The sequence below is a fragment of the Procambarus clarkii genome, chromosome 72 (genome assembly GCF_040958095.1).
Source record: "Procambarus clarkii isolate CNS0578487 chromosome 72, FALCON_Pclarkii_2.0, whole genome shotgun sequence".
Classification (NCBI taxonomy): Eukaryota; Metazoa; Arthropoda; class Malacostraca; order Decapoda; family Cambaridae; genus Procambarus; species Procambarus clarkii.
In genome coordinates, this window is record NC_091221.1 from 7,139,286 (window position 1) to 7,164,094 (window position 24,809).

At 45.9% G+C, this 24,809-nt stretch overlaps 1 protein-coding gene across 4 annotated transcripts in view; it reads right to left on the minus strand.

The window, feature by feature from the left end:
- The window catches only part of LOC123773625 (uncharacterized), a 301,086-nt gene that overhangs the window by 131,235 nt on the left and 145,042 nt on the right, over window positions 1-24,809 (minus strand). For all 4 annotated transcript variants that reach the window (XM_069312402.1, XM_069312403.1, XM_069312400.1 and 1 more), the window contains 2 exons: window positions 23,677-23,775; window positions 17,607-17,795 (listed from right to left, as the gene is read on the minus strand). In XM_069312402.1, the coding sequence (XP_069168503.1) occupies window positions 17,607-17,795; window positions 23,677-23,775 (288 nt within the window). The remainder of the gene's footprint in view (window positions 1-17,606; window positions 17,796-23,676; window positions 23,776-24,809) is intronic.

Here is a 24,809-nt window from a genome sequence, read left to right on the forward strand (position 1 = left end):
CTCCAAACCTGCTCTTGAGGGTTCCAAACCTCCTTCGTGAATCAGTCTTACGGTCAGCTGTTTCACTGTTGTCTCAAGAGAAACGTTCCAGGCGTAGACAGAATCTGGATCACTGTTGATTCACAGTCACATGTGAATCAGGGATGAGAAGCAGGTGTGTGCAGGTGTTGTCACATGACAGATGTTGACCAGACCACACACTAGAAGGTGAAGGGACGACGACGACGTTTCGGTCCGTCCTGGACCATTCTTAAGTCGATTGTCACATGTGTAAACACATCTGACAATCAAACAATGACAGATGTGTAAACACCTGTGACTATCTATCGCTTCAGCTAATACCTGGCAACTCTCTCTCCTGCAAGATAGCTACTCTCATAGCTGTCTCATAGCTATATAAATCTATGCTAGATAGCTGTCTCATAGCTATATAAATCTATGCTAGATAGCTGTCTCATAGCTATATAAATCTATGCTAGATAGCTGTCTCATAGCTATATAAATCTATGCTAGATAGCTGTCTCATAGCTATATAAATCTATGCTAGATAGCTGTCTCATAGCTATATAAATCTATGCTAGATAGCTGACCCATAGCTACCAACCTGTAATGAAAAGAAACATATGCAAATGTTCATATTTTCATTTAATATTCGATATACAAAAGGAATTACTAAAGAATTGACTATTATCTACAGCTGTCGGAGAGACAGTAAACCTGTATTTAGGCTCATCAAATGGGTAGAATTCTATCTACTTCAAGACCCTGAACCAACACACAAGCAAAAAAATCAAACACGCAATGGCGTACGCATTGATTCACTTGTTCATTTCAACCATGTCCTATATCACCTCACCCTAAGCTAATATAAGCACTGGCAATGTAAAATTGTCTTTGAAACTGTAAGAAATGTCTTGTGAAACCTTTGATCTGTCGTGATAAGTTGACCCCTGTCACCATCTTTCACTCTGCAGTGAACTTTGATCCCCTGCTCTGACTTGTATTCCTGTCGTGACCTCTGACCTTCCCTATTTTGACCTAAGGCACTTCAAGCCTTACCTGTGACCTTATGTTTTGATCCCTCGCAGTAAGATGTTGTTAGTTGGCAACAATTCAACGATAGTTAAAGAAAGCTCTGACAGACAGGTATAGACAGGTAATAACAGCAACATTGCCTTGAAAAGGACAGACAGACAGACAGAGGTATTCAAAGAGACAGACAGACAGACATAACAACAGGCTAAGGGAGACATTCAGGAAAAGATGCAAACATGCAAAGACGGAAACTAGATAGAAACACAGAGACAGATAAAAAGGGAGGAGAAAGAGACATGCAGGCAGAGGGACAGACAGACAGACAGACAGACGAAATTTCATCAACTGAGCAATGTTTACCCAAACGGAATTATAATGCAAAGAAGCTTTATGAAAGACAAGAGAGAGAGAGAGAGAGAGAGAGAGAGAGAGAGAGAGAGAGAGAGAGAGAGAGAGAGAGAGAGAGAGACAGACGCCAGAGAGAGAGAGACAGACAGACAGACATTACGCCAGAGGCCAGAGAGAGAGAGAGAGAGACAGACAGACATTACGCCAGAGGCCAGAGAGAGAGAGAGAGACAGACAGACATTACGCCAGAGGCCAAAGACGGGGGAGGATACGAGCGATTAAACAAGAATGTCACGCTGGCCTCCCGGTACTGCCTGGAGGAATAGAACCTGGTAGAGGTACTGCTGCTACCACAACACCACCCCCACCCACCTACCACCACAACACCCCCACGATAACCAGCAACCAAGGAACTACAACCATCCTTGCCCCGAGGCCTTCGAGTCAAACTTGCTGCAGCTGCTGCTAGGTGGACGCCCAGGAGCCGCGGGCAAAACATCTTCCGGAATATGTTCTTTGTCTGGCCCGGTAATGTTGTCAGGTCAGGACTCAGCGCTCCGGCCCTCTTCATCAGTGTCAGGGTCGAGAGAGAGAGAGAGAGAGAGAGAGAGAGAGAGAGAGAGAGAGAGAGAGAGAGAGAGAGAGAGAGAGAGAGAGAGAGAGAGAGAGAGAGAGAGAGAGAGAGAGAGAAAGAGAGAAAGAGAGAGAAAGAGAGAGAGAGAGAGAGAGAGAGAGAGAGAGAGAGAGAGAGAGAGAGAGAGAGAGAGAGAGAGAGAGAGAGAGAGAGAGAGAGAGAGAGAGAGAGAGAGAGGAATCGTCTTTAGTCTTGAACTGTACTGGTTGGGGTCAGTACATGCGACCCTTCAAGTCTACGGTGATAAGAGGTGACCTTACAGTAATGTATAATGCCATTTTTTTCTTCTCTTGGCCCCATACTTCGTTGGCAGCCGCAACATAAGGCGCTCAGCCATCTGGCAGCCACAACCCAAGGCGTTCAGCCAGGCTCCGGTACACATGTCTCCAGCTAAACCAATAAATGCATCTCTAGGACCAGTCTTCAGATGAGCATGACGCAGGCTAGCTAACAGCTCTTGCTTGCATTTTCACTAGGAATATCACCCCTTAATGAACCCCTATCATAGTGACATACCATCCCAGCGTCAGTGTAGAAGTGATTGGGTACATCATTGCGTCAGTTGAGGACGGGGGAGTTGGTTGGGATTACCAGCAGGAGACACTACTGTCTGAGGACATATATGGGCTCGGGGCGTGGGACCTTCTCCGGGCATTTCCTCTCGCAAGGTCATTGCGGGGCAGTGGCGGCCTCCAGGCGCACGCACAGACGCACATAACGCACGCACGCACATACACACGCACACACATACACACGCACAGTGAGTGTTAGCTTCACATCCCAGGGTACAAGAGCCAGTACTCTGTGGGAAATTCCCGGCCTCCACAACCCACTGTGGCCAAATGCTCCCACAGCAAGACACTCCAGCTAAAGCCCAATCACTTGGGCTGGACGGTAGAGCTACGGTCTCGCTTCATGCAGGTCGGCGTTCAATCTCCGACCGTACAAGTGGTTGGGCACCATTCCTTTCCTCCCCCCCATCCCATTCCAAATCCTTATCCTGACCCCTTCCCAGTGCTATATAGTCGTAATGGCTTGGCGCTTTCCCCCCTGATAGTTCCCTTCCCTTCCAGGTGATCTTATTGACGAAACCTCTAAATTTTTCTTCAATAATGGTGGCTTTGTTTACACTTGTTTACCCTTTGTTTACACTTGTTTACAGCTCTGAAACACCATGAGGTTGTTTGCAACCATAATAACCTTGCATGCTGAAATTTCCAAGCTAATAAATTGTTTAATGTAAGTAAAAAATTAAAAAAAAAAGCCAAACCATGATAGTTGAAAGATGTAGATGTTTCGTAACTGGGTTGGATCAATATTTGCTGAATCCTGGTCCACGTTGGTAGAGTGTAGGTTTGGCTCCTTGGAGATTTCCCCGTTCGAGGCTGGGGTTGGTCCATGTGACTGTTTCTTCAACCTGTCTGCATATATCCCGGCTCTTATCCTTATCCTGTACTGTATCCTGTCCGAATACATCTTCCAGGTGCTGTATCCTGCCCAAATACACCTTCCAGGTGATATATCCTGTTCGAATACACCTTCCAAATGCTGTATCCTGCCCTTATACACCCCTCCAGTGCTGTAGAATCATGCCATCTTAGCACTTTCCCCTTATACCTGCCAGTCCTCAGTAGAAAACCTTATACCCAAAGAGTCAGTCATGAGTCAAAAGCCGACAGACTCACCTCCATTGGAAGAGACTCACTAATACTCATCAAACACCACGAGGATTTGTATATTCACGCGGCTTATTGGGGGATTCGAACTGGAACTTCGAAGACCCCGAAACCCCAACCCTTCAGCTCCTGATCAAATTAGGCCATTGCCTCCTATCTCAAAGGATCATTGTTTACATGTTAATGGACTCAATGACCTTAAGACAATGTCCTTGCAACGTTGTCACATTGAATCTGAAGTTAGCAACACGGCGCCTCTCGGCTCAGAATTATTCTTTCCACTCAAGCAAGCAAACAGAACCAGCAAACAAACAGAGCTAACTCCCTTATTCCCTGAATAGAAAACATTCCCAAAAACTATCATCAAATCCACATTCTCTGAAACACTTACAATCCCACACATCCATAATTACAAACTAAATATATCAACAAATATAGATTAGTGAATAAAATAGCTAAAAGTTCGCGCCAAATGTGCATTCAAATCATATTGTGTTTAGCTTCAAGCAAAATCATGAATGGTGGGAACATGTGCTCAAACTGGATTGGTCAGGAAAGCGCGGCAAGGCACACAAGCCCCGCCCACTCTCTTGGGCTTGGCCAATGGCCGGCCAGTCAGGGCGCGCGCAAATAAACCCCAAACAATAAAAGAGAAAGTAGCCTATATATCCTTTTTTTGTAATCTAAAGAGAAACTTTCATTTTTACTTGTTACATCTATAATTGTTTAGTTACGGACACCTTAAACATTGGAGTGAAAACGATTTTGTGTAAGTGAAATTCTATTTCATGTTAATTTTGAATTAATAAACTCTACTAATAAATAATAATAATAATAATAATAATAATAATAATAATAATACGTATAACTGAACATATATATTAATTTCACCCTAATTCTGAAGCAATGTAAACAAAATTTAAGTGAACAAAATTCTTTTGTCCTCCAAAAATTCAATCAACAGATACTCATCCAATCTAGATTCAACAGAGATAGATCCAAAAAGATACAGAACAAATATAGATCAACAGATAGAACAAATAGAGACAAATAGAGATAGCTCCAATAGAAATAGAACCAATTCAGTTATTCACAAGATCATTTGCTGACAGCAACCGGATTTTAGGCTAAATTTATCCGTACAATGAACACGGATTAATTACATAAGACTGGTGAAGATTCACTCACTATTAATGTCATTATAAATACCATGAATGGCATTATAAATGTCCTGAATGTCATTATAAACATCATGAATGGCATTATATGAAGTCAGAATGTCATTATTCTCAGCCAATTATACAAATCGTTCTAGATCTATACATATGTACATATATGTACAATATTAGACTTAAAATTGCCATGTTAATTAGGTCTATGAAATCTTCGACAGGTTAGGTTAAGGTTATTTAGCTACTTGTTAGTTTATACAATGTGATTTGGGCTAATTTAATAGAACAAAACTCAAGCTTTTTCGGGAAGGTGTCAAACAAGTTTACGTTAGTACGTTTGAGAAAATAAATTGCTACAAGTAATATGGTTTTAGGAGAATGGGTGGCTATATTGAGTATTTAAGCCTATATACTATATATAGGCCTATATATACCCAATCTAGGCCAATGTACCTTAGTTGAGATTGGTTAAATCCTTGAATGGTTTGGCTAGGCTGTCTCGTATAACGATTGTGATTGGTTCTATCTTATAACGGGTGAGTGATTGGTTATCTCCTATAACTGGTGTGTGATTGGTTATGCCTCATAACGGCTATATAACGGGTTATCTCCTAACGGCCACCTCATGCATGAATTCATGTGATGGCTTCACTTTATGCTGGGTCGGCGTTCGATTCCCGATGGTCCACAAGAGGTTTGGTTAAACTGAAGGCACCGGATTGGCCCATAGAGGGCAATTCCTATTTAAAATTCACCCAAATGACCTGTTGACCCGCCCACATGACCTGTTGACCCGCCCACATGACCTGTTGACCCGCCCACATGACCTGTTGACCCGCCCACATGACCTGTTGACCCGCCCACATGACCTGTTGACCCCTCACATGCAAAATTCAGGTGACCTAGGTTCATATATATAACAACAACATGCATAACATCATATACAATGAATAATGACGTCTTACCAGATAATGAGGCATCTTCATTTTCATCTGTCAGTTTGCGTTTCCTTAATAAACTCCTTATAATTGTTTCAGTATATTTGTTTTTTATTTATCTTGTCATGAGATAGGCTGCATAGTCTATTTTTTTCTTTTAATAAGGGGGTCGATTTTATTTCTAGTTTTCAACACTCACTTCTTCAGAAGATTTGAGTGCCCGTGGCCTATTTGAGTGCGCGCTGCCAGCATTTGAGTGCACACACTACTGCTGGGTATTTATTGAGTGCACGGGCTGTCGATCTTCAATACAGATTTTAGATGTCTAGGAATTTTTTCACCAAATTGTTCCTTTCTGTACGAATCAAAAGAAGGTCAGTCTGTTTACACTATTTTCTGAGCTGTTCCTTGAACAACATAAATTAATGCAGTTCATTGTTGGAGTTTACCAGCACGCACGCACTCGCACGCACGCACACACACACACGCATCCACAACTTGGTGAGTACAAGTCTTACAAGTTGAGTTGAGTTTAGTACAACTAGGTGAGGACACACACACACACACACACACACACACACACACACACACACACACACACACACACACACACACACACACACACACACACGTCACCAGATTACCACAAACAAAACTTCTACGTTATTCACTATAATTTCTCATTTCTGTACTTTATGACATTAATTTTCGTGTATGAATTTTTCCTACATCTGAATATACATCAAAATACACACTGCTATTCTATTCATTGCAACGTTTAGATGAATAATGACTGAAAAAGGAAAATATCAATCCGAAAGCGCGAATATCATTCGTGTGAACGAAGAGGGAAAAAATGAAAGGGCGATTTCGATTGGACACACACACACGCGCGTGCAGGGCGCGAGGCTTCTCTCACCACACACTGCCAGCGCGCTCGGCACACCCTCCCGCTCCCACTGCTGACACAACACTGAATTGATTCTCTCTTGGGCCCTCCCTCCCTCCCTCCATGAGTCGACAGAACTCCTCCCTTCTATCATTCTACCTCTCTCCTCTATCATTCTACCGCCCTCCTCTATCATTCTACTTCCCTCCTTTATCATTCTACCTCCCTCCTCTATCATTCTACCTCCCTCCACTATCATTCTATCTCCCTCACCCCAAGCAGAATCATCCCCTATCATCACCATCTCTGAAACACCGTCACCACAGGGGAATTGTGTTGTGAGGATGGGGGGATTGTGGGGTGTTGGTATGGGGTAGTGGGGTGCAGGTGTGGGAGTAGGGGGTGTTATGGTATGGGAGGGTGGGTGTGTGGGTGGGGGGTGTGGGTGTGTGTGTGGGTGGCGAAGGAGTAAGTTTCCGCATTCCACCCTGGGCCAGGCGCGACATTAGGCTATCTGATAGGTTGTGTTGACAACTGTCTTTTATAGTAGGTTCCTGAGCTGTCTGTCTCTCTGTCTCTGTCTCTCTCTCTTCTGCCGTAGGAGGGACAGGACCCAAGTCACCCTCAATCCATTCCATGCACACTTCCACACCATAGAACCCGGATATGGACAGCATACACCCAGTGCCCACACCTACCTTGCTGCCTTTCCAGCTTCACCCCTCACCCGTCAGACATGCCCAGCCCCTTATACTCTGCCCACTCCCTATCCTTGTACCCAGCCCCTTATACTTCGGCTGCCCCACTCCCTATCCTCGTGCCCAGCCATGGTATCTAAGCCCAAATAAGCCCTGTGGGTGTGGCCGGGTGAAGCCTGAGTAACCATTCAATTCGTCCCAGTTACCGATCCACAGACGGGGATTGAGAGCAAATGGACACATTCATTTTCGTAATCGGCGCACAGGTGTGCCAGACACCTGTGGCCTAGAGTAGAGCGACACCTGTAGCCTAAGTTGGAGCTACATTTGTAGCCTTAGAGGGTTGAGTTCAAGTATGTGTATTGAGACAAGAAAGAAATACATCTCAAAGGGACAGAGTAGCTTAGGCTATTTCTACCCCTCCAAGAAGGATGAGGATCTACACATGTAGCCTAGAGGGGGGGAACTACATATGTAGCCTGGGGGGGGGGAGGGAGTGTCAGCAGGTGTGGGGGGAGCAGGCCAGCTAACAAGGAGTTGCCAAACCACTACTAGGCTCGATCAACAACCAGATTTTTGCAAGATCATGCTGCATGTTTGAGGTTGGGGATCGAGGCGTTGAATGGGGGAGGGACTGGGAAGCAGATAAGTCCCCTACGCCTATCTCTCCTCGTTTAAAAAGACCTTTAATGATCTTTTATGATTGGAGTTCGAGGTGAGGCGAAGGATTTCAGAGTGAAATTGAACCTTCAACAAAACACAGAAGTGAAAATTTACCTCAACAGAGCAAGGAGCAAAAAAAGATTCTTTCAGGGGCCCCACGATGGGAATTTACAACTGTGTTTACCCTGATTTACATTGAGAAGTGAGACAGACCTCACTCCTCACCTCACCGATCTGTGAAAGGTCGATTGATGATTTGATTGACATCAATCTCACTTATTAATCGACCTCTATATGCAAGGAATGAAATTGTTGTGGAATGTGTACTAAGAGAGAGAGAGAGAGAGAGAGAGTGAGAGAGAGTGAGAGAGAGAGAGAGAATCCGTTTATTCGATTTCTTACGAAATCGTTCGAAAAAATAACAATAGGCTTCTGTTATGTGATATTTCAGGACAATATATTTTTACTTTTTTATTTTCAAAAGAGCAACTATATTATTTTGCGCTAATTGAATTTGTATTTTGTTAAGCTGATCCTAATCAGTTTTGTGAAGATTTATATGTGGGTATTATATGATATTATATGTGGGGTATTATATGATATTATATGTGGGTATTATATGTATTATATGTGGCTTATTATATGAGAACGAAATATTCATATATAATATCGTTGCTTGCATTCATTCATATGAATGAATCATATTATTCATAATATTCATATTATATATTCATTATGTATAATTCGGTGCTTGCATTCATATTATGTATACATATATGTATTCCTGATTAATTATTATCATTTAGATTTTTGTGAATGTATATCTGAGAGATTTAAAGACACGTTAGTTGTATAAATTAATGTAAAGACTTAATGAATGATGACATTTGCTATGTGTATACGATATATTTTGAAAACCGGTTGTGTATCCCATCAGATACCAAAAGGCAATATACTCCCAAATTTCTATCCGTGAGAGAAAGAAAGAGGCTATGAAAAGGACGGAGAGCAAGAGAGGGGAATCCACAGAAAGGGGAAACGGAATGGTAAAAGGAATGGTGATGCTGTTGCTGGGATGGTGAGACAGGAGACAGGAAAACCCCCCTTTCCACAAAACTTCCACATCTGCCCCCTTGCCACCAGGATGCATTCCATCCATTCCCCTGATGCTACAAGACAATACTATCATTATTGCTACCACCTTGCATAAACTTATATAATACCTATGCTCACCATAAACAGGCAACCCCCTACCCTCCCCTCATCACCCCCTTTCCATCCTCTACCCTCCCTACTTCCTCCTACAACCTCCTCCTTCCTATCGGAGCCTCAGTAGACCTAAATATGGTCCCAAGGTTCAACTCCCTTAGTTGACTCAGCCGCCCAGCGACACTAAATCCGGCCGGAGGTGGACCGATAAGGAAGGTTGTACCACCGGTCCCTAGCCCCCTAACCCATCCCGTCCCTCCCTCAGGGGCCGCCCAATTGCACCGGAAGTAGAAGAAGGAGGAGGCGCAGCAGCAGGAGGAGTCGGGCTGGTTCAGGGCACGCCTGAGGTCAAGAATTAACGCCCCAAAGTTTGACCTGCCCACCAGTGGTTCCGCCTCTCAAGGGGATTATTAGTTCACGCTAAGAATGTTTCGGCGAATGTGGTCGAGGTTGATAACATTTCTGGTGCAGTTTCTTCCAGGAGATTGAACATACACTTGAATAAACAGAGTGATTGTGCGAGTTTTGGTAGCAAAATGTACATGAATAATGTTTATATATAGTGATGAGGCTATGCAAAGCTGAAGTTGAGAGAGAGAGAGAGAGAGAGAGAGAGAGAGAGAGAGAGAGAGAGAGAGAGAGAGAGAGAGAGAGAGAGAGAGAGAGAGAGAGAGAGAGAGAGAGAGCGAGAGACAGACAGACAGACAGACAGACAGACAGACAGACAGACAGACAGACAGACAGGTCCTCCCACCTACAAGCACTCCCATGGTCACGTTATGTTGTTTAAGATTCGCTACTTGGAACAAATAGTTCCAAGTAGCACGGGCTATGGTGATCCCATAGTGGACTTTTTTTTTGGTCACGTTAGTTCTTCCACTACCTCAATGATAGGCTTCAGAGTGCCTGAAAATATATATATATATATATATATATATATATATATATATATATATATATATATATATATATATATATATATATATATATATATATATATCCATCTCAGGTGTCACCCCCGTTATAACGACCCAACATGTAAACAAACGCCATGTGCTCGTTAATTCACCCGAGGGTACCACCCCCCCCCCCCCCCCACCTTCTTTATGAATGAACACGCTACACACACGACTCACAGCTGATGACCTCTGACCCTTCCAGAGCGACAGTGAGAGGCAGCGGCGACCTTCGGAACTATATAGTGACAAGGTCAACCTCCTTGAGGTGACTTCGGGGCTCAGCGACCCCGCGGCCCGGTCCTCGACCAGGCCTCTTGTTTGTTACACATCCCCCCCAGGAAGCAGCCCGTAGCAGCTGTCTAACTCCCAGGTTACCTATTTACTGCTAGGTGAACAGGGGTATCAGGGTGAAAGAAACTCTGCCCGTTTGTTTCCGCCTCCGCTGGGAATCGAACGAGGGTCATTAGGACTACGACCACGAGCGCTGGCCACTCAGCCACGAGACCCCCACAAGCGTGTCTGTGTGTACTCACAAATAGGTGAGTATACATGCGAGCGTGAAGCGTGCACGCGTTAATGTATCCATGTATACGCATGTATTCAAATGATAATATACTTTTTCCTTCTCCAGCCTCGCTAGTGGGCTATCTTGAGGTTATCTTGAGATGATTTCGGGGCTTTAGTGTCCCCGCGGCCCGGTCATCGACCAGGCCTCCACCCCCAGGAAGCAGCCCGTGACAGCTGACTAGCACCCAGGTACTTATTTTACTGCTAGGTAACAGGGGCATAGGGGTGAAAGAAACTCTGCCCATTGTTTCTCGCCGGCGCCTGGGATCGAACCCAGGACCACAGGATCACAAGTCCAGCGTGCTGTCCGCTCGGCCGACCGGCTCCGTCCAGGCGCTCTCTCCTTCCTTACCTGTTGGGCTTGTAGTCCCCCTCCCCCCCCCCCCTTTCCCTCAACACCTCACCTCCCACCTCCCCCCCCCCCAGACGCTGGAGGTGAGCGGAAGTGCAACTAGATAAGATCTGCTGGGAGGAGGAGGAGGGGGAGGGGACGAGTTGGGGTAGTGGGAGAAGTGGGGGGGAGTGGATATGACCGCAGTCGACCCCACCCTCAGCCCACCCCCGCCCAGTCACGGGTCGAAGGTCACCCCCACCCACCGCCCACCTGCCCTACACCTCCCTCCTTCACCCCCTTCCCCCCCTCCCAGCTAAGCTCCCTTCACCACCCTATTTCCCCTTCTCCCTAGCCCCCTCCCCCTCTCTCTCAAACCTCCCGCCCACCCCATCACCCCCACACTGATGATTGACGGTTGAGAGGCGGGACCAAAGAGCTGAACCCCCGCAAACACAACTAGGTGAGTACAATAACCCCCCCCCCTCTCTCTAAGCCATATCACACAACATACATACACAAACGTCATACAATCCTCTCGGACATAAGTTCGAGCCCTCATCACGGCCCTTATGTACTTATTTACATACACAAATTTTCAACCCAAAATTGATAACGAAAATGGAACATTAAGATGAGAACAAAAAGATGTCTTAAGATAGCAAAAGAAAAGATTCCATAATATAGCTTAATGATCGTGACTTTCAGAAGCAGTGAGGTGCTATGAGCTCAAGCTGGTCTCAGGAACCAGCTTCGAGAGTCAGTTCAAGTCCTCTTAGAGCTTATATACCATTATCTTATAATGGTATATAAGATCCTTATCTTATCTTATAAACTATTTCCTTATCGCCTGTTTCACGCTCAAGCTTTTTCAGGTTATAAATCTGATATATAATATATATAATATTATTTATATTTATAATATATTTATATATATTTATATTTTATATTTACATTATTATAATATTATTGATATATTTCTGATATTATATTCGGTTATCCTGATGTGAGTCATCATCGAAGGGATATCCTAAAAGGGATATCTCTTCTTCCTCAAGAGTTTCAAGATATCGAGGCGGTGGGGAGGGGGGGATGGGGAGGGAGGTATTCTCAGCTTCTATAGCCTCGCAGTGACCGGGGGGGGGGGGGGGGCAGGGGGTCGTTTCTTGTATAACTGCAAGGTGGTTATCAACCTTGAACAAGACTAAAACAGAAGCGAAAAAGAAACGGGGAAAAAGAAGGAAACCCCACCTCCATTTCAAACTTTGTCCCAAATATCAGAGTAACAAGGTTATCGCGAATAACCGACCTCAGTTACGGGCTCACCATAGCCTGTGCTACATGGACACTTCGTTCTGAGTAGATAAATCTAAAACAACAACAAATCAACCTTGGTCATTTGGAGTCACCTGAATGTTCGTTGTCTCATGTTAGCTCAGCTTAGTTCGGGAAAGCGAACTTACAGTCAGACGCCTCCTTTTCTCTCTCTCTCTCTCTCTCTCTCTCTCTCTCTCTCTCTCTCTCTCTCTCTCTCTCTCTCTCTCTCTCTCTCTCTCTCTCTCCGTCTCCCTCTCCCTCCCTCTCTTCCGAAAAAAACACTCCCTTTCCTTTAATGAACACCTTAACTGTATATTAATCTACTCAAGCAGGCGCCGGATCTAAGTTTCGCCCAACAAATATGATCTTCATTACCAGCAAACATCATCAGTCACAGAGATGCGCATCACTCCGGGAAGGTCCGACCACCTGCCCCCGGATCACCAATCACAAGGCCCTACTAGCGCTCCCGGATCACCAATCACAAGGCCCTACTAGCGCTCCCGGATCACCAATCACAAGGCCCTACTAGCGCTCCCGGATCATCAATCACAAGGCCCTACTAGCGCCCCCGGATCACCAATCACAAGGCCCTGCCAGCGCCCCCGGATCACCAATCACAAGGCCCTACTAGCGCCCCCGGATGACCAATCACAAGGCCCTACCAGCGTCCCCGGATCACCAATCACAAGGCCCTACCAGCGCCCCCGGATCACCAATCACAAGGGCCTACCAGCGCCCCCGGATCACCAATCACAAGGCCCTACTAGCGCCCCCGGATCACCAATCACAAGGCCCTACTAGCGCCCCCGGATCACCAATCACAAGGCCCTACCAGCGCCCCCGGATCACCCTTCACAAGGCCCTACTAGCGCCCCCGCATCACCAATCACAAGGCCCTACTAGCGCCCCCGGATCACCCTTCACAAGGCCCTACCAGCGCCCCCGGATCACCAATCACAAGGCCCTACTAGCGCCCCCGGATCACCAATCACAAGGCCCTACTAGCGCCCCCGGATCACCCTTCACAAGGCCCTACCAGCGCCCCCGGATCACCAATCACAAGGCCCTACTAGCGCCCCCGGATCACCAATCACAAGGCCCTACTAGCGCCCCCGGATCACCAATCACAAGGCCCTACTAGCGCCCCCGGATCACCCTTCACAAGGCCCTACCAGCGCCCCCGGATCACCAATCACAAGGCCCTACTAGCGCCCCCGGATCACCCTTCATAAGGCCCTACCAGCGCCCCCGGATCACCAATCACAAGACCCTACCAGCGCCCCCAGATCACCCTTCACAAGACCCTACCAGCGCCCCCGGATCACCCTTCACAAGACCCTACCAGCGCCCCCGCATCACCAATCACAAGGCCCTACCAGCGCCCCCGGATCACCAATCACAAGGCCCTATCAGCGCCCCCGGATCACCAATCACAAGGCCCACAGCCTGATGGGACTGTAGCCAATCTGCTGCCAAGGAGAAGGAGAGGGAGGGGATCAGGTCTTTGGATTGAGGACCAAACTACACATTAGAAAGTAAAGGGACGACGACGTTTCGGTCCGTCCTGGACCATTCTCAAGTCGATTGTGAATGGTCAAGTGGTCAAGTCACAATCGACTTGAGAATGGTCCAGGACGGACCGAAACGTCTTCGTCCCTTTACTTTCTAGTGTGTGGTCTGGTCAACATATTTCAGCCACGTTACATGTGACTCCTGATCTACAGGTCTTTGGATTAATTCTCCCTCTCCTCTCCTTCTCTACCCTCCCCCCTCTTTTCCTGCACCCCCTCTCTCCCCAACCTCTCCACCCCCATCACCAAACCTTCCCCCCTCCCCCCTACCTATCTGCTCAGTGGGGCGAGACCGCTGTTCCTGATAATACAGTCACACGTGTCTCTCTTGGTCGACTCGCTGCCAATATTGTAAGCCATTTGAATTGTGTTTTGATATTGCGTAAAAGGGCAGTCTTCATTTATTTCTCGATATTGCACCAGTAGGTCTAGTTAAAAACGCTCAAGTCATGCTCCTTGCCAATTACGAAATGCTCCAATCTACTCCTATCTAATTACGAAATGCCCCAATCTACTCCTAGCTAATTACGAAATGCTCCAGCCTGCTATTAGCCGATTACGAACGACGCCAGCCTCCTCCAGAGGATAATGACGAATGAGACGAAGAGAAAAAGGACTAATTTGGACAAAAAATTTCAGCATTCATAAATTTTCAGAAAACATCTTCGTCATATACATACCATTTTCTGCGTTGGATTCTCAGACACGTAATAAAGTTCCCAGCTCACCCTGTGAGGAGGCCAAAGGGCCTTTACAACAAACACCTAAATAGGCTGATGGCTGAAACTATATTTTACTGCAGTAGGCGACATGAAATAAACGCCCCCAACCACTTCTGTCCCGCCATGCAGGGATTCGAACCCGGAATTCACAATTGTGAGTCACAAAGATACCGATTGTACCATTTCTCAAGTCTCAACACCCATCTGTCTAAGACATTTTGTTTCTTAAAGTTAAGATCAACGTACACGTTGTCCATACGAGTAATTATGAATAAAATACAAATATTACCAAAGTATAATATCAGCAATGAAGAGATTAAAGCAAGCGAACATGCAAAGGAATGTTTGCAATCATTCACAGTCTTAATGAGGGCAGTAAGAGCACAGTAAGCACCATGCCCACCGCCACTCCCTTCCCCAAAGAAAGAAATGATAAACGAGACCACTTTATCCAGCATCAACCAAATGCGTCGAGCGCTCGGCCAATCGGGAGGGACCGTCGAGCGAAACGAAAAGAGGCAACTCAAGGTCGAAGAAGGTAAACAGACAGGTAAGGGTGTGGCCGGACGTCCTAAAGTTGGCTGCACTCCTTACCTAAGGCACCAAGGAGAGGGAGAGGGAGAGGGAGAGGGAGAGGGAGAGGGAGAGGGAGAGGGAGAAGGAGAGGGAGAGGGAGGGGGAGAGGGAGAGAGACGGCAGGTAAAGGGGAGGCGCAAGAGGTTATGAGCAGTAAAGGAGAGACAGAGGGTGAGACAGGGCAGGAGAGAGAGGGAAAAAGAGAGAAAAGAAGGAGTATGAAGTAGAGAGAAGCAGGAGAGAGAAGGTAAGAAAAGAGAGGATAGAGAGAGAGAGAGAGAGAGAGAGAGAGAGAGAGAGAGAGAGAGAGAGAGAGAGAGAGAGAGAGAGAGAGAGAGAGAGAGAGAGAGAGAGAGAGAGAGAGAGAGAAACAGAGAGACAAAAACAGCAAATCGACTTCAGTCAAAAAGCATTTTTTTCCCTCCAATATTCCCAACAAGAGATATAATCAGCAACATTCACACCAGTCCAGAGGTGCGTCGCCACTCTGCAGGCGCGGTAATCATCGCGCTCAACCACCGCTGTGTTCAGGGCCTCAACCGGTTTCCCCCCTCCCCCTCCTCCCCCTTCATTACAGACACTACTCTCCACACAAAGGACTTTTATACCCTCCCACAACCGGCCCTTATTAAGAACCGAAATACCTCCCCACATACCTCCTTCCCCTATCGATCTCTGGTCGACGACCGGGCCGCGGGGACGCTAAGCCCCGGAAGCACCTCAAGGTAAGGTAACCTCTTTTAGGGGTTACCTTACATTAGGGTTCACAGGCCCTAATGCCCAGGGTATAACAATAATGGTAAATGATCACTGCGATACCCTAATATCCCATTTTACACCCTTTCCATTTCCCCTTCCTTTAGACCCTCCACCGGTTCCTATTTCCCTTTGACATCCAGCCCGTCCTCCAAAAATGGGGGGGGGGGTAAATGTAACAGCCCCATTAGTGCAATTATGTACTATGTAAGACAGTCAGGAATTGTACTTAATTTCACTTGGTATTAAACCGTACTGTCAAATATATTGGGAATACTTAAGTTTACCTGAAAAGCTGAATAGAAAACCACGACCTAACCTAACCGTCTTTGTTTTTTTTAAGATAAGCATTTTATTGCTTCTTAATTACAATTACTACTTAACCTATAGCTATATTGATATTACAGTTTTATTAAACAAATAAAGCTATCTCTGTCTGTTCTTGAGTGGATCCCTGTCTATTCTTGTGGGGATCTCTGTCTATTCTTGTGTGGATCCCTGTCTATTCTTCTGTGGATCTCTGTCTATTCTTGTGTAGATCCCTGTCTATTCTTGAGTGGATCCCTGTCTATTCTTGTGTAGATCTCTGTCTATTCTTGTGTAGATCTCTGTCTATTCTTGTGGGGATCCCTGTCTATTCTTGTGTGGATCCCTGCCTATTCTTGTGTAGATCTCTGTCTATTCCTGTGTAGATCTCTGTCTATTCGTGTGGGGATCCCTGCCTATTCTTGTTTAGATCTCTGTCTATTCTTGTGTGGATCTCTGTCTATTCTTGTGTTCTGGTCGAAGGATTGTGGCGTCTTGCATAATTAAGCGTGATCTCGGGGTCAAGTGTCCGACCACGGCAGATACGGAGACCTATGGGCCCGTTTCTTTTCACCTGATACATCTGTTCACCAAGCTGCAAATATGGGGGGGGCCTTATGGGCCCTTTAGAAAAGCTTAACAGGTCGACCTTGGGGAAGCCCCAATATATATATAAGCGTAGGAAACAGATTTCCGGTTGCCAACAACGGAAATTAAACAGACGATTTCTCAAAGGAATTGTATAATTATATTATGAATAATTCATAATTAATTAAAAATATACAAGGCAAACTTATTTATAATTATTTATGAATAAGTCTGCCTTGTATTTGTGCGGGCGTTTTCTTTGATTAAACTGCTGACGCGTTCTCTTTCAAAGTTTAAGAGGGTGACTATAGAATAATACTGATGTCGTATAAGTCTGTTGCAGTTCCATTTTCCGAGATATAGCATGTTTCTTCCACAACACGAGCTACAAATGACACCAATAAATACAATAATAATGTTATCTGAGTATAAAAATTATAATATAACGCTACACAAGCAGTAAAAAAGTATCAAATCAAAGTTACAAGATTATTATGCCCGAAACGCTTTGCGTAATAGTGGCTTTAGGCATTGTATGTACTAGCTCTACCTATAAGTCAACCAATCCTTATATAAATTTATTGTATGTATGTACCTTACCTAAATAAAATTGTTGTTGTTGTTGTTGTTGTAAATTAATTAATTTACCTGTCTGAAGCATCTCATATTCCTAGAGCAGAGTCTGGCCAGGCGGGTCTGCGAGGTACAGAGAGCAGCAGAGAGTCTCTGCTGCTGCAGGGGGTCGTACACCAGCTCCAGCTGCTGCGAGAGGCTATCGAACGTCTGCTGCTCTACAGCCATTGCGTCTTGCAAGGTCTGCACCAACTCTACCAGGCCCTGCAAAGAAAAAAAATGAACACAAATGACATTGTTAATCAAATTTTGTAATTTAAATATTATAATATTACAGTTTAGCCATGCAATATTGTTGCTTGTTTATGCGCATTTTGTTTTGTATGTATCAATACAATGTATTGATACAATGTATTGATACTTCACACTCAATCGACTTGAGAATGGTCCAGGACGGACCGAAACGTCGTCGTCTCCTTCACCTTCTAGTGTGTGGTCTGGTCAACATACTAGGTTTTGTTTAGACTTGGGGGGGGGGGGCAGTTAGGGGAGGAATTCGTCTGTCCTACTGTCAAAACATTATGGAGGAGAGAGAAATGAGGAATGAAAGACTATAGACATAGGAGGAGGGAAGGGAGAGAGGAAGGAAGGAAGAGAAGGCGTGACTGGGTACAAGGGTCGTGTTACACCACACTAACCACACCACCACCACCACCTCATCTTCCCTCACCAAGACGCCAACTCCAGCAGCAGTTTCTAAATTATTCTTCATTACTACCTTCGCCTCTTCCACTTACGGAGAGCTCTACGGGCTCACTATAACCCGTGCTACATGGGAACGTTGTTCCGAGTATGTTGTTGTTTAAGATTCGCTACTTGGAACAAAAGTTGCAAGTAGCACGGGCTATGGTGATCCCGTATTGGCACAGGAGCGGCGCTGTGGAGATTAAGACGTAAACTCTGAGCTGTGACTTGAGCATATTGGGTGAAAGGCTGAGCGTATTAGTGGCTTTAGGCATAGTATATATATTAGCTCTATCTAGAAATTCAACGCATCGCTCCTGTGCCAGGTAAGTCCACTACGGGCTCACCTTAGCCCGTGCTACTTGTTCCGAGTAGCTGAATCTATAACAACAACAACATTGGTGCTTTCATCTGCTTATTACCTTACCTTACCTAGCAGTAAAATAGGTACCTGGGTGTTAGCCAGCTGTCACGGGCTGCTTCCTGGGGGTGGAGGCCTGGTCGAGGACCGGGCCGCGGGGACACTAAAAAGCCCCGAAATCATCTCAAGATAACCTCAAGATCTCAAGAAGATAACCTGTCCACGGGCCTGACGGCTGAGTGGACAGCGCTCGAGATTCGTATAGTCCTAAGGTTCCGGGTTCGATCCCCAGTGGAGACGGAAACAAATGAGCAGAGTTTCTTTCACCCTGATGCCCATGTTCACATAGCAGTAAATAGGTACCTGGGAGTTAGACAGCTGCTACGGGCTACTTCCTAGGTGTGTGTGTGTATAAAAAAGGAGGCCTGGTCGAGGACCGGGCCGCGGGAACGCTAAGCCCCGAAATCCTCTCAAGATAACCTCAAGATAACCTTACCATTCTCGTACACTAGGTTGTGACGTTCACCACTGTGGGAGGGATTGGAGAAATCTTGGAGCGTGCAGCGACTTCCCGAGTTCAAGTGAGTTTAGTAAGCTAATCAAATACATTTCACATGGACAGAGTAGGTTAGGGCATCTCTGCCCTAACCTCAAGCTATTCTCACCCCGTTCAGTACATCGTGTTAATACATACATAAACACACATCACAAGCAATAAACATATTACCAAACATTCTGAGAGATAAACATATATACATTTCCTCCTTTACACAAGTACCTCTAACTTAAGGCTTGTTATAGGTGAAGCCTCTAAGGGAAGCCAACCAGCATGTTGGTGGAGATTCGAAGCGGTATTCTGACACTGTGGTGATGCTGTAGAGAACTGGCCCAAGATTTACTGAGAAAGGTGAACTCCTTGACATGAGTACCTTAGAAAAATAGACTCAGGGAAGGGTACCTTTGAGTGTCGTGCGATAGAAGATAGACATGGACTCGCCGGGATACAAAATCACAGATGTTCTTTAGTAGTGTCGTGTGTGAAAGTGACACCTGCGGTGCTATGTACATATGTAATAAGTGTACATAGTTAAGAAGTACACATAGTGATGGTTTTGTTTAGTGTTATCTTGAGGAAGTTATCTTGAGATAATTTCGGGGCTTTAGTGTCCCCGCGGCCCGGTCCTCGACCAGGCCTCCACCCCCAGGAAGCAGCCTGTGCCAGCTGACTAACACCCAGGTACCTATTTACTGCTAGGTAACAGGGGCATAGGGTGAAAGAAACTCTGCCCATTGTTTCTCGCCGGCGCCTGGAATCGAACCCAGGACCACAGGATCACAAGTCCAGCGTGCTGTCCGCTCGGCCGACCGGCTCCCATAAGCCGGTGTTATTTAACCCTATTCCTGTTAGATTGACTATTACTCTTCAGTTCTTAATAACTTACCTAAGACTCGGTGGGATTGAATCTGGTAAGAAAAGGCACTGAGGCCCCATAAAAAGTTTGAATGGAAAGAACCAAGGGGTCAGATTCACGAAGCAGTTACGTAAGTACTTACGAACGTGTACATCTTTCCTCAATCTTTGACGGCTTTGGTTACATTTATTAAACAGTTTACAAGCATGAAAACTTGCCAATCAACTGTTGTTATTGTTATAAACAGCCTCCTGGTGCTTCGGAGCTCATTAACTGTTTAATAATTGTAAACAAAACCGTCAAAGATTGACAAAAGATGTACAGATTCGTAAGTATTTGCGTAACTGCTACGTGAATCTGGCCCCTGGTTACTGGCCAAGTTAGGCCGTAGCACACACTCTGTTTCTCTCCTTCTTTGACCTCACTTCACCCCACAACAACCTTTCTTTCTCTTGGCACTGACCCTTTGAGCCCGTCGACCCGAGGTGAACGCCATGTATAAGGGTGGCCAGGTGGTATAAGGGTGGCCAGGTGGTATAAGGGTGGCCAGGTGGTATAAGGGTGGTGTCGTCCGAGGAGTGTGGCTGTAGAACCAGACAGGTTCGCTCACACCTTCAATACGCACCACTCTCTTGGACACTCGGAGCCTCGTAGAACCGGGCACAACAAAAGGGGCAGTCGGAAAAACGCGCCATTCCGGGTACTTATGTATGTGGAAAAAAAATGAAGACCTTCAACGAAATACAAGATTCAGTCGGATATACCCATAAGAGGAAAGCATGTAAAGGATCTGGGAATAATGATGTCTGACGACCTAACTTCCTTGCAAGAAGTGCCGGACCAACCGGGTTATAGCGGACAGGTGCGTCTACCATGACCCATATTCGTGTACATCCAGAAGACGGCTGTAATAACTAGGTGGCCGCCCACCAGCAATGTCACACCCAGAAAACTCCTCAGTAAGACACGAGCAAGAGGCAGGATGTGTTTTAATACTTCTCACAAACTTGTATTAGTGGAGAGAGAAAATATATTTCAAAGTAGCCCCACGAAGCCATATCCACTAGGTCGAAGATGGGATAGGTCCCCCTCATCCAACTGCGAGAGGCTCTCACCCTACTTGGAGAGGCCCTGACCCCACTGGAAAAGGCCCTCATCCCTCTGAAAAAAGCCTACACCCCGCCCAACACAATAAGTCTCCAACAGCCACTGATCAACTCCACTACCAAACCAACTCTCACAGATCTACCCAGTGACCTGACAGAGAAAACCTCTCCCTAAGCTCCACATCAGATTGTAATCAATCGATTTACACAGCGCCAACCTTTTGATAAGTTTTAAAAGGAACATGTTAGAAGATTAGTTAGGCCAGTTACCCCCTAAAAGGTTGAGAAGGAGCATGGGACATGGATCCGGAGAGACTTAAGAAGGGGGGTGAGTATAAGATTGGTGAAGGGAGGGAGACACGATTTCCCTCCCCCATTCCCCTACTGAACTCCTCCCAGTAACATGAAAGGGAAAGTGAGGAAGGAGGAAGGAAGGGGTAGGGTCGAGCTGGAAAAGGAGTAAGTGGGAAGGGAAGGCGACGACTCTAACCCGTCAGGGAGAAAATTCCAGCCGCTTAGGCCTAGGGAATATTGCGTGTTTACTTAGATGGAGCGGAGAGGTTAAGATAGGCTGAACAAGACGAGAGAGAGAGAGAGAGAGAGAGAGAGAGAGAGAGAGAGAGAGAGAGAGAGAGAGAGAGAGAGAGAGAGAGAGAGAGAGAGAGAGAGAGAGAGAGAGAGAGAGAGAGAGAGAGAGAGAGAGAGAGAGAGTGTGTGTGTTGGCTCTGGTGCCCCAGTGAGGGGACACGCCCCCTCATGGACTAATATGGTCCGGCCTTGAACCATGACCATGGATCAGATGTGGGCCACATGTGTCTCAGATGTGGCCCAGATGGATCTGGTGTGGTCAAGGCACGTACCTAGCCGTAAGAACAATGAATAACACAGAAATAGGTCAAATCTTAGTGTGGAGTTTTATTTATTTTACCCCGAGGGGCGAGTTTATTGGGCAGCGTCACTCATCCTGTGAGTGGACACACCGCCATAGTGACAGTATTGGGCAGCGTCACTCATCCTGTGAGTGGACACACCGCCATAGTGACAGTATTGGGCAGCGCCACTCATCCTGTGAGTGGACACACCGCCATAGTGACAGTATTGGGCAGCGTCACTCATCGTGTGAGTGGACACACAACCATAGTGACAGTATTGGGCAGCGCCACTCATCCTGTGAGTGGACACACCGCCATAGTGACAGTATTGGGCAGCGCCACTCATCCTGTAAGTGGACACACCGCCATAGTGACAGTATTGGGCAGCGCCACTCATCCTGTAAGTGGACACACCGCCATAGTGACAGTATTGGGCAGCGTCACTCATCCTGTGAGTGGACACACCGCCATAGTGACAGTATTGGGCAGCGCCACTCATCCTGTGAGTGGACACACCGCCATAGTGACAGTATTGGGCAGCGCCACTCATCCTGTGAGTGGACACACCGCCATAGTGACAGTATTGGGCAGCGCCACTCATCCTGTGAGTGGACACACCGCCATAGTGACAGTATTGGGCAGCGTCACTCATCCTGTGAGTGGACACACCGCCATAGTGACAGTATTGGGCAGCGCCACTCATCCTGTGAGTGGACACACCGCCATAGTGACAGTATTGGGCAGCGCCACTCATCCTGTGAGTGGACACACCGCCATAGTGACAGTATTGGGCAGCGTCACTCATCCTGTGAGTGGACACACCGCCATAGTGACAGTATTGGGCAGCGCCACTCATCCTGTGAGTGGACACACCGCCATAGCAGCATGTACAACACTCCCCAATAGGAAGAAAACCCGCTGGGTTGTTCATCCTGTCACTTGTACCCAGACACAGCTGGGACTTGCTTATCCACCCCGAATCTCCACGGGTGCTGTATTGTACCAGGATACAGATTCATTGGCTTGCTCTGCTATCTTCCTCTCCCACGGCTACAACATGGTGATGCTGCTAGATGAATGATGATGATGATGAGGTATTCGGTATGATCTTCTTCAGTATCCCTCACATATCGCCCATTCTCTCATATTCCTACCCCCCAAAAAAAAACGGGAGGGAGTCCACGGGGGACTTAACCATTCTTCCTTGGCTCGATAGTGCAGTTGTTACCGGTCTCTTGATTTCAGTCACTGTCTCTCTCTGATTTTAAGACGTCTTAAGTACTAATATAATCGACTTAACAGGAGGGTAAGAGGCAAATGACCCTTAAGCCCTTGTTACAAGGGGGAAACACAAGCCCTTGTCGTTTCTTAAGCGATTATCTCTCTTGCGTTACAGACTTCTGTAATACACGATGCATTTTTGTAACGTTTGCGATGTATATAAATTATTGATGTATTCTTTCTTCCCTGACCGAATCTTGGATCTCTTTTTTTATGCAATTGCCACTGAACATTTTTCTCTCTAGCTCAATATATTTTTGTGTTTACAATGCAGCGTACCAGCACCACCACCACCAGTACCAGTACCACCACCAGTACCAGTACAATCACCAGTATCACCACCACCACCACTCACAGAGAGGTACCTACCCGTATGTCAAGGCCGGCAACAGCGTTGTCAAATTCGTGGTCCGGGCACCACATAAGATAGTCTCTCCCCTCCGCCGCCATCTGCAGCGCCGACATGTTCTGAAAACACAGAAAATGGTTTATAACAAGTGAAAGATAAAAGTAGAGCAACTTTTTCTTTTTTTAATTTAAATTATAATTTAAAATTTTAAAGTGCCAAAAAAGATTTAAATTAAAAAATTGTTTTAATTTTAAGATATAGCATTTTAACACGTTACACACACAATATTATCTTTACCATGGGTTTATGAAGACACTAAAGAGGCAATTTTATACATAAACGGATTAAGCTATATTGATATAAGGTAATATTGAGACATTATATTCCGACCAAATCACGGAGAGGTTCTAATTAGGTTGAAGTGCCTTCAGCTCCTCGTAAGTGCCACTTAAAAAGTGTCACTTACGTGTATCCTCGCTGAATCCCAATGCCCCAGTCGGGTATATCTTTCCTGTTAGTATACCTAGCGGGGGAAAATATATATATATATATATATATATATATATATATATATATATATATATATATATATATATATATATATATATATATATATATATATTTAGTATATACAAGTCCCGTAAGTGGGCTTGTAGATGCGTGGTGTATTCCGGTCCAGGAATACACCTGGGTGCAGGTGTAGGTCTACACATGTGTATTCACACTGGCTGATACCAATTCTCTCTTCAGTGGTGGTAGTGGTAGTGGTGGTAGCACTAAATGATCCACTGGTGTCTGTGTGGGTGGTGATGGAAACGCTGGCTGGCTTAGTGGATAATATAAGAAGTTAAGCCACAAGATGAGTGGCCGGATTTTTTCTTGTGGCGGATGACAGGACTTTTGGGCGATGTGGATGGAGGGTGGGTGGGTGACGGTGTTTGGTCGAGTGAGTGAGTGTGTGGATTTTGACAGGTGTGCACGGGTGGGGGGGAGGGCCGGAGAGAGACAGAACACCAGAAGGTCACGTGGGAGAGAGAGAGAGAGAGAGAGAGAGAGAGAGAGAGAGAGAGAGAGAGAGAGAGAGAGAGAGAGAGAGAGAGAGAGAGAGAGAGAGAGAGACGAGGCCAAGCGGTGACCTCAATCAAGCCCTTAG